Source organism: Triticum dicoccoides, chromosome 7B (genome assembly GCF_002162155.2).
Source record: "Triticum dicoccoides isolate Atlit2015 ecotype Zavitan chromosome 7B, WEW_v2.0, whole genome shotgun sequence".
NCBI classification, from domain to species: Eukaryota; Viridiplantae; Streptophyta; class Magnoliopsida; order Poales; family Poaceae; genus Triticum; species Triticum dicoccoides.
In genome coordinates this window covers 561,175,227-561,186,246 of record NC_041393.1, presented here as the reverse complement: position 1 = coordinate 561,186,246, position 11,020 = coordinate 561,175,227, and the positions used below count along the sequence as shown (strand labels likewise).

General features: G+C 48.9%; 1 protein-coding gene across 1 annotated transcript; it reads right to left on the bottom strand.

Annotated features, from left to right (window-relative positions):
• Nucleotides 1-8,755: 8,755 nt before the first annotated feature.
• On the bottom strand, nt 8,756-9,747 carry LOC119341857 (21 kDa protein-like). Its single transcript, XM_037613707.1, has one exon. The coding sequence runs from the start codon at nt 9,653-9,655 to the stop codon at nt 9,041-9,043; it is 615 nt and encodes a 204-aa protein (XP_037469604.1). The 5' UTR covers nt 9,656-9,747; the 3' UTR covers nt 8,756-9,040.
• Nucleotides 9,748-11,020: the final 1,273 nt, after the last annotated feature.

The following is an 11,020-nucleotide window of genomic DNA, read 5'->3' as shown; positions in this document are numbered from 1 at the left end:
CTATACTCTCATGCTTGCATTAGATTTTGCTACTGTTATTGTTTGCTCCTATTCTGATGCATAGCCTGCTTTTGTACATGTTATTGTTACCTACCTGCTTATCCTAAACTGCTTAGTATAGGTTGACTAGTGATCCATCCGTGACCCCCCACTTGTCCTTGTGGCCCCTGCTTCATCATCGACGACTCGATCAGCGTGATCGACGACCAGAGCCCGACACCTCACATCACATCACGCCCCTTTAGTTGCTCGACTCTGCAGAGCTACTATCGAGTGCTGAGGGTGATCCCTCATAACGCACTCCTGATGATAATTCTGTAGTGTAGCTATTCGGTCGTGGTCATCGAGGGTGATTTCCTCTTTCACCATTCCCGATACGGCTCTGTCGTTCAACACCTCAAGTGTGAACCTCGAGGGTGGTCCCTCTTACGTTCACCTTGATGATTACATTGAGTGGAATCCACCGGGGGTGATTCCTCGGGTTTTCCTCTTGATGTTTGGACACACGGTTACCTTGACTTTACTTGGGACCTTGGTGAAAGTCGGGCGAGCCCGGAGAGCACCCGCAAGATGGTTACGTGGCACGGCCGGGCATTCTAGGCCCTTATCGTAAGTCCACGAGACGGGGCGACGGGGTCACTTTCGATCGTGAGTCTATGCTTGTCTCCGCAAGCTAATAATACACTATGGTTTGGGTATTTGTTCTGAGTTTGCCTCTGGCCTTTACGCACCAACCACCACGTGAGAATAGTTATGGGCCTCGATGTCGCATTATCAGCCGAAGCTTTGTCAGATGTCCAGTTCAGCAGTGCGGCACGGCTGGGCCGGCACCATCCTGTAGTGGTGGAGCCTGGTCTGCCCTGCTCGCAACGACCCGGAGTGCAATGGGCGATGGGCCCAGACCCCGGAGTGCTTAGGATGTAGACCGACGGGGACCTCTCTGCTGAGCCTAGGTAGGGCTGCGACGTGTTGATCTTCCGAGGCCGGGCATTGACCCCAGAAAGGTGTGTCCGGCCAACGTGATCAAGCATGTTGGCAAACATGGTGCACCCCTGCAGGGAAGATTATCTATTAATAGTCGTGTCCACGGTAACGGACGTTTAGACTTATATCCTGATCTTATACAACTACAAATGGATACTTGAGATATGTGGCTCCGGGATTGCTTTCTCGCAGGGAGTCGAGGAAGGATCTCTGGGCATTAATGTTACAACATGCTTGTTACTTATAAACTGCTATTCTTTACTCTTCTACATGCTGCAAGATGCTCGGAGCTGCGTTCCCCCTCTATTCTGGCATTCTGCAGTTCAGTCCACAGATACAACCCTTCCATTTGATACAAATGCATACTTAGTATAGATCTGATGCTTGCGAGTACTTTGGATGAGTACTCACAGTTACTTTGCTACCCCTTCTCCCCCTCTTCCTTCTTTCTGGTTGATGCAACTAGATATTGGATCCTTGGAGCTAGATGCCACCGCCTATGGATGCTACTACGTGAAGATCGCCGACGACCAGGAGTTAGTTTAGGAGGTCCCAGGCAGGAGGCCTTGCCTCTTCGATCGTGTTGCTTTTGTGCTAGTCTTCTTAAGGCATCCTTGTTTAACTTATGTCTGTACTCAGATATTGTTGCTTCCGCTGACTCTTGTGTATCGAGCTATGTATTCGAGCCCTCGAGGCCCCTGGCTTGTAATATAAAGCTTGTATTATTTTGATTTGTGTCTAGAGTTGTGTTGTGATATCTTCCCATGAGTCCCTGATCTTGATCATACACATTTGCGTGTATGATTAGTGTACGATTGAATCGGGGGCGTCACAGAATGACATGACAGTGTCACCATCGCCCAGTCCGGCATGTCGGAACAATGGCTTTCACCCAGAGCACATCGTGGAGGAGGACAACCCACAGAGACGCCTCCAAGGAGGGAACGATGCTCGAGAGCGCCATCGTCACTGGCAATGACATCGTCGTGCAGAGTTTTCACCCGAGATACAGGCCCCAACCACATAAGGTCATATGCCAACACCTCACCGGCGGCCAAAGCACATCGGAGAGTTTAGGTAGCTAGATGGTGAAGCGAGCAATGCATAGATCTGTCTGGGGCGGTGTGGAGACTACACCCAAACCAAATAGCGTTGCCCACACGGCCACGACGCCACACCAGCATTGCAAAACGGCACCCGCCGCAAGGATGCCGCCACTCCAGCCGTCCTAGGCTACCACTCCGGGAACCATATGACTGACCTCACGCGTCTCCTTCGAGAAGACGAGCCACAAGCACGCAGCCAGCCGACAAAACTGCCATGATAGTGCTACTCCGGTACACCCAGTCGCAAAACACACACCTGTAGGTAGATCCCAACCAATGTTGACGGTGGCCTACCAACATCGTTGCCAAAATTTGGGAGCCACGAGGGCAACCATCAGAGAAAAGGCCTTGTTTGGCGCAGGCATGACGATGGCGAGCTGGGATAGGCAGGAGCCTCCAGCCCTGGCCTATGGTCAACAACGGCCGAGAATGGCGAATGTGACCAAGCCAACCCGAGCCCTGTGGGCAGGCCCCCACGGCTCAAATCTAGAGCAGGCAATGTTGTTCCCCCAGAGCCAGTGCCCCACAGACGGCTGGGCATGACGACGGAGGCCCATGCCCATCCTACATCGACCATCCGCTCCGGGAGAGGCCAGGAAGGTACATCGTGATGTGGGCAGATCTGGGGCTTTGCGCCGACGATCCACAACATGAGCGGGTTGGGGAGAGGCGGGAGGGAGAGGAGGTGGAGGGGACGCCCCGCTGCCGCGGGCGACTGCGGCGGCGAGGTGGGAAGGGGGCTAATGGGGGGCTGGCGGCGCTAGGGTTGGCTCCCCCGAGTCACCCACGGAGGACGGCACGGGGGTCGGGACCAACACAACAGGAACCATATTGGAATCACTAGAGTGACTAAGCTCCCAAGAAATGGAGCTCCCTGGTTAAATCGGGGATGTAGGCAGCGCATGGGACCAACATGTCATTCAGTGAGAGGGACATACTTACGCCTTGGACCAGCCTTGGACCAACCATTTCTTACGCGTGTCCTATCTAACCAATTCTAAATAACGTGTCGCACATTGGTTAGAGGAGTCGTCGTTGTCATCATGCTAGTGTTGGGTCATGGGTTGACTCAATTTCTTTCTCCCAGACCATGATTCCAATTTCCCTGCCCGGCCGCCGCCGCTTCCAACTGATCTCCTGTCTCACATCAGCCCCTTCCTCCCTCTCCCCGCTGCCCGGCCGGCCGTCGATGCCCACATGTCCTAGATGCCATCTCCCAGTAGCGATGCCATCTCCTGCCATCCCCTCCAACCTTCCAGGAATGCATACTTGGCGGCCACCCCTTCCAGGAGCGCATCCGACTCCCCGACAAGCCCATGGAGTACTATGACGACCTCGTCGAGATGTACGTGGGAAGGAACGTATCCCCCTGACCTCTATGACTGGTGTTCCCCAAGTGCGACCACATCGTCATCGGGACCATCACCGTCACAGTCATTTTCGGTCGGCTTGAGCTGCTGCAGGGTTGAAGAAAGCTTTTTAGATCTTTCCCCCTCATTATTGGTCAGAAGTGATACCTAGGATTCAAAATTTAGGGTATTTTAGATATTAATCGATGGGGAAAACAGGATACCTGGTCACTTGCGCATATGGAATCCATTTTCATTGAACAACTCTAAGATATGTCTTTGCTTGGCACAGATTTGGAGAGTTTAATGTCTGTGTTTGCATGTAGGACAGAGAACGAACAGAGGAAGAAGTCAGTGAGCGTTCTCTTCTTCTTTTGTTCAGTTTATTTCTCTGATGGGGCTGAAAAGTATACACTATGATCTATGAAGGGAAAAGCTCATTGTTTCTGCTTTGAAGCAGAGTATATTTTTGCATGATTACAACGTGGTTGGACAGAACAGTAGTAACCTCATACTGCTAAAGTTGATTGCTCAGCCCATGACGCCGGTATATGTTTGCAACTAGCTTTACTTCATTGCTGCATACTGAGATTGGGGTGATATATGCAGTCACTTTTCATGTCGCGATATATGTTAGTCCACACAGAGTCATGACCGTGGACGTTGTTATCTATACAGTTGGTAAACTAAATTGATATATTGGGTTGTACTCCTAACAGTTCGGGAGGTCAACATTTTTGTCATATTTAGCGGACTTTTAGAATGTTTAATTCGCATTCTCAAGGTTGAAATTCTCAGACATAATCTGAGGAGAGCATGTGTTTTGTTTGAGTTGAATTTCTCAATAGATGGATGCATGATGTAAATAGCATAGCATCTAACCGTAATATTTGCATGTTTCAGAAAAATTGCTATTGATGACTGAAAGTCTCAAACTCATTTTATAGTTTGAGGAGATTACTAACTGCCAGTGCTCTTAGTTTAAGCTTAAAATCACTCTGAATACAATGTGTTTCTACAAAAATAGTTAGTTTCATTTATGATGAATCTTAACAAAACAAATGAGCAGTTTATGCTAAGTCAAAGAGGCTTGCAATAATTAGTAAATTCAGCAAATATGAGTTCAGAGGATTAAATATGACACTTTCTTCTACTGGATGGTACACTTTGCTTCATTGTATTTTTCTGTATCATGCAGACCATTCCTGGTGCCCTTCAGATTTTCTAGTATCAAGAGATATATATGGAGGAAATGACTATGTAATATATTTACAAATATACTTCCAAAACCATAAGGTGGACTAAAGGTACCTAAATCTTTCGAGGTTTTCATCCAATTCTGCACTCAATAGTTTTTTGAAAAATTGCTCTTTTAGTTTGATTAATTGTTGTCCATAACTGTTCATAATTTGAACCCAAACCATCAATAAAGTGGTGGTTTGCTGCAAACTGCTTATACACAAATTGACCTTATACCTAACATCTATTTAGTTCCCTGTTTTTCCAAATATTCTCTGTGACGACATGTCTGCAAATTAAAATGTCAGATTAAAAAAATACAAGATTCTGAATAAATCTTTTTTCAGTTTATCTGAACAAATCTGTATACATGTCCAATTGGAAAACTAAGATTAACCATTTTCTCAGATTACTCAGGGAGATAGAGCCTTCTTTGATGTATATATCGTTATTTGCTCTTCCAGAGACATGTAGCTCTACCATGGTTTGATTGGAGTTTGAGTAAGTAAATTCTTTTCTATCGCCTAGAGTTCACCTTCCTTATTTTGTCGCATATGTATTGTGTGCGGAGATACGCAGGGAAGATATAGATATGATCACATGTGAGCACTGATCAAAGTTGAGATTTGATGATTCACACTAAGATGTATGTGCAAATTTATTTTTCAATGATATACATGAGAGATGTTACTTGCTTAACAACTCATGCAAACTTCTGTTATTACTACTACCACTGATTGTTTTAGTTGTTACTATCCAATGCAGATTATTTTGGTAGAAATACAATTTTTTTGACTTTTGCAAGGCGGTGTTGGATTGAGTGTTTTGAATTGGAGTGATCCATACGTCAACAACAGTCGAGGATCTCGAAGATGGGCATGAACAACCTACCACACCTATGGGAGGAACCTCAACGAGGCAAAGAAATTTCAGCGAGCTTAAAGACTGGACGTTGGTGGATGCATAGAGATAACTAAGGATTCAGTCATAGGAGTCGACCAATCTCTTGCTTGTTATTGGAAAGAGTCCATGATATCTTCCACACCTAGAAATAAACAAGATTTAGATCGATCTTAGAGTTCTCTTTAATATTGTTGGAATGTTATTTGAGAATAAGTGAATAGGTTTTGTGCAAGGAAGACGTTATAGTGAAGAGCGGCGCAGCAAAGCGCGCATATGCTTCTAGTATTGGTTTATGTCTCTATCGCAATGTGTAGGGCAACTATGTAGCTACCTCTAAGGGCGTGTTTGGTTGCCCGCACCGAGCCCAACCAGGCCCGCGCGGGAAGGGAGAGGCCTGTTTGGTTACCTGGTTTTCCTGTTGGGCCTGCATCACACGCTTCTCAAAGCAGCCCAGAGCCTGGCTCGCTGGAAACCCTGGGATCGGCAGTTTCTCGCGAGCCAGGCTGAGTGTGGCGCGAGGTCGCACAGGTGGGAGCGAGGCGCGGGTGAGGGGGGATGGCGGGAGATGGAAATCTGGTGCGCCGTCCCGGCGCCAAATTAGCCTCACCCCCCTTTCACTCGCTCACCCATAGCCACTGCCCCCCTTTCTTTGCTACTGCCTCACCACCGGTGGCGGCTGCGATTTCAGATCTGCGCTATAGGCGACGACGGCAGCGTTTGCGGCGGATCTAGTGCTCCCCTTGCTGTTGGCCACCGTCTGGTCGACCTAGTCTGTGCCATGGCTCCCCCTACGCCGTCCTCGTCTCCGATACCGGTAAGCAGCACCCCCTCCCCCCTTTGTTAGCTTAGTGGTTAGGCCTTTAAGCTAGGTGTAGGATCAATTTCTCACTGAACGAACCATCGATGTCGACTAGGTTATGGATGCACGGATGAGGCTGATAATCCAGGCAGCAGCACTGATTAGTGTGATTCAGGCATGGGTCATGTTCATGCACCAGAGAGTTGTTCGTCGTGCTGGGAGACCATTGATCCGTTATGGTCCATTGTTTCCCTGGGAACAGGAGAGGATCCAAAATCTGAACTACATCTACAACTGCAATGACGTCGAGGCTCTGTGGATGCTTAGAATGAAAAGAGCACCATTTGCCAGGCTTGTCGAGACATTCAGGAGCAGTGGCCTGTTACAAGATAGCATCAACACCAGTGTCGAAGAGCAAGTGGCCATGTTCCTCCATGTTGTTGGCCATAACCAGAGGTTCAGGGTCATTCACAACACGTTCAGGAGATCAATGGAGACCATCTCTAGGTACTTCAAGCAGGTGCTTTTTACTGTTGGGGAGCTTAGAGGAGAGATGATGAGGAGACCATCTGGCCAGACTCCACCCAAGATTCGCGGAAGCCCAAGATGGTATCCATACTTCAAGGTGAGCATTGACAATATACACTTTTCATGGCTTGATATGCTTGTATTGTTCAAGTTCAGCACTAACACAGGCTAGTGATGCCATTTTCAGGACTACATTAGGGCAATAGATGGTATTCATGTCACTGCCAGAGTTCCTAGGTCACAGTCTGCAGCATACAGGGTGAGGAAGCACTAGACAAGCCAGAATGTGCTTGCTGCTGTTGACTTTGATATGAAGTTCACATATGTGCTGGCTGGCTGGGAGGGGTCAGCGCATGATGCAAACATTCTCACTGATAGCATGAGTCGACCTGATGGGATCAACATCCCCGACGACAAGTTCTACCTTGGAGATGCTGGCTATGCATGTCGGCCTGGTATTCTTCCACCCTTCAGGAAAACAAGGTACCATCGCAATGAGTTCTCTGGTAGGGACTTTCCTAGGACTGCACAAGAGTTGTTTAATCTCAGACACTCCAGCCTTAGAGTAACTGTTGAGAGGGCATTTGGAGCTCTGAAAAATAGGGTTAAGATCCTGGATCAGAAGCCATTCCACCCATACTCCACTCAAGTTAAGCTAATTCTTGCTTGTTGTATTCTGCATAACTGGATCCTTCAGTGGGGCTTTGATGAACACGTGCTTGAGGAGGAAGAGGTCAAGCCTGACGATGTTGTTAGCTCTGGCCATGGTGTGGAGGCATTTGACAATGACGCTTGGAAAAACAAAAGGTTGGAGTGGGCAGTGGCAATGTGGATTAACAGAGGTCAATGCAGGATTTGAAGAAGAGGAAGAAGAAGTAGATGAACTATCCCCTATTTAGCCAATGGCTCTTAATGATTTGAACTGTCATTTGATTGTACCTAGGATGGACTGTCATTTGTTTAACTAGCTGTCACTATGTTCAGATTGTGTGTGGTAAGGTCACCACTAGTTAGAAGTGGTGACAACACCTTATGCAGGTTGCAACCAAACACCATGTCATATGTGCACTTAATGCAATGCAGGCAATCAAACATTGAGTCAAAAATGGTTGTCTAATGCAACTAGGGGCATGCAGGCAACCAAACTATGTGCATCTGATTTTTTTTTTGACCTGCATCCCCTCAAACCGGCTCAGTAGAACCAGACTCGCCGGGCCAGGCTGAATCGGCAATATTAACCAAACACCCCCTAAAAAACGCATAGTTGGCCACTGCTTCTAGCGTTATGCTGACACTGTCATTGTGGGGCCATGACCACATGGCCGTGAGAGACTGCCATGTTGCACAGCTTAAGCCGACAATAAATTCGTGGGAACAGCCAGGAAATGCTGTGCCCAAACACTCCGTGGCGTGGGAACACGAGGTCAGGAGCACGTACGTATGTTAATCAATCTTATTATAAACACCCTCATAGGACGACGACACAGGTGTACGTTGAAGAGTGTACAAGACTATTAAGATTCAAACTCGATGTACCTTATCATATCGCAGGGCAATTATGATGATACGAGATCGACCGATGGGCGCTGCACGTTCACGTAGGGCCAGCGCAGCGCCTCTGTAGGGGCAGCGCACATCGATATCCCATTCACTCAGCAAGGCACAGGCAGGCAGTGCGTGGGTGTCTAGCTGTCTACCCAATCCTGGCAAGATATTGATTCATGCAACCGCAACCAAGACTCTGAATCCAGCGTCAGCGAGATGCAAATGCGTCGTTATCCGAAGAAACAAGTGCTATAGTACAAAATTTTATTTACTAGCATTTCTATCAAACGTAGCGCACGCAGTTAATCAAAAGCTATAGCTAGCAAGAGAACACACACTTTGGCTTAATTTCGCCACCTTATCATTAATTACACTCTTAATTGATTGTCTTAGCTACATTTTACAGGCACAGCAAGAACACATTGAAACTGGAATACAGCAGTAAGTAACAACCAGATTACCAGAACACGAGTACATGACCCAAGATTATAGTCTTATGGAGCACCAGGATTCGAGCTGTTATGCGTACGCGCGCACTAGTACGCAGCAAGGCGAACCGAGTGAGGATGGGCCTGGGACGGGCCAGGCTAGTGCCCGGACCCGACCTTGTTGACGAGCGCCAGGGCGTTGCTGGTGACCTGGGCGACCTCCACGACCTTGCTCCGGATGGCGGCGCGCGTGCCGGCGTCCACGCCGCGGGAGAGCCCGTCGAGGCAGGTGTTCTCGTCGGTGAGCGCCGCGCTGCACCAGGTCTGCACGTTGCTCAGGTGCCACCTGAACGCCGGCGACCCGGCCCGGCCCAGGCTCCCGTCCAGCTCCTTGGCCGCGTCGCGCAGGTGGCCCACGCTGTCCGCCATGTTCTCCAGGCAGTCGCGCGCGGGGCTGCTCTTTGCCTTCGCGCCGCTGCCGCTGCGGAGGCCCGGCCCGCAGATCCGCCCGACGTACGCCGACGCCGACCGCGCGCGGTCCGCGCTCACGGACAGCGCCGCGCGCGCCAGCTCCTGCGGGCTGCGCGGCGGCGGCTTGCCGTACGACGACAGGCTCTGCATGCACACCGACGGGTACTGCGTCTCGCGGCACGACTTGCGGATGAAGTCGGTGGCGGCCGGAGCGCCCTTGGCGTTCGAGGCCGACGCCGCCGCCGCGGCCGCCAAGGCGAGGACCAGCGCGGCGAGGAGGGGGAGAGCGCCGGAGCGAGGCATGGGCCCGTGAGCTCGCGCTGAGTACAGACAGAGAGTGGTGTGGGTTGGCTCTTGGCTCGTGGTAGTTGGTCAGTTGATTGGTTGTTTTGCAGTGACCAACATGTGTGTCTTTATATAAGGAAAATTAAACTGCTAGTGGAGATATTATTATTTTCAGTTTGGCCCTTGCATGGACAAAGACATTTGCATGGCAAGGAAGAAGAAAGTTCTACAAAGGTCCTGAAGTTTGGCAGTGTGAATTCAATGTGCAAAACCACTTTGGTGTGGACGTGTGGTTACTCATTGCAGTGTTCACTAATAGAAGTGTTGTTTCTAAATAGGCTAAGAAAGTGATGTTCTTAGATAGTGTACTATTATGAAAATCTAATATTACCTCGCAAAAAAAAATCTAATATTGCAATATCATTTAGAGTGGAGTACCATGGAGATGTTCTCTTTTTTCATTTGGACACTGGGTGGGTGAAGACACTACACATCAAGAAAAGAAACTTCTAGAGCGGTCTTGGTGTTTGGCACTCATTCAATGCATAAACATATTTCTAATATCTCTACTCCTATAAAAAAGCGAGTTGGTGGTGATGGTGGGCCTGCCTTCACATCATCTGCACTGTTCGATACGTAACCAATGGCTGAGATGAAGAGAAGTTGCCCCGTACCACTTGCACTTTTACAAAAACACCTTGCATTTAGAAAGAATTCTGGAGCAGGGACATCCGATACACAACAGAGCTTCTCTCGTGAAGGAAACAGAGTCTTCGTGAATCTCCCAAATTACTCGCCGTCGGCTCGTACCATCTCTTTCCCAGCGACAGCCGGAGTTGACTTGGGCGCCCCCCCCCCCTCGCGACGGCATGTACCCGTAGTTCTTCCAGCTTCTCTCCTTCCAGATCTGGGCGTGCAAGTCATGTGAGATGGAGAGGATAGTTGCGGCGGCTGCGATGTTGCAGGTCAGCAGGCATGTTCGATGTAGTAAGTATTTTGTTTTCTCTTTGTGGCTGTCGAGTTGATTTGCTTTCGTCCAACACGAGTCTCTTTCAGTCTTTCTTCCGTGCTGCCCATGGAGGTCACCAGTAGAAGGAACGCCATGAGTCGGCACAGGCATTGCAGACGCGGGAGGATTTTTACTGGGGGCGAGCTACTCGTTCCTGGCAGCGCCGGTGTCAAACTACCGCAAGCCACTTCTTGTTCACGTAACTGCATCCGTCCGTAAGTTCTTTGTTTCTCCTACCAGATCAAAGAATGGAGTACAGATGTGTCTCAGAGCCATTCATGGTTGAAATTATGGTCTCTCCTAAACATGTGATTTGTGAAATGTTTAAGAACGGATTGTTTATGGATGTGCAAAGTACCTTGTTAGCTACGGTT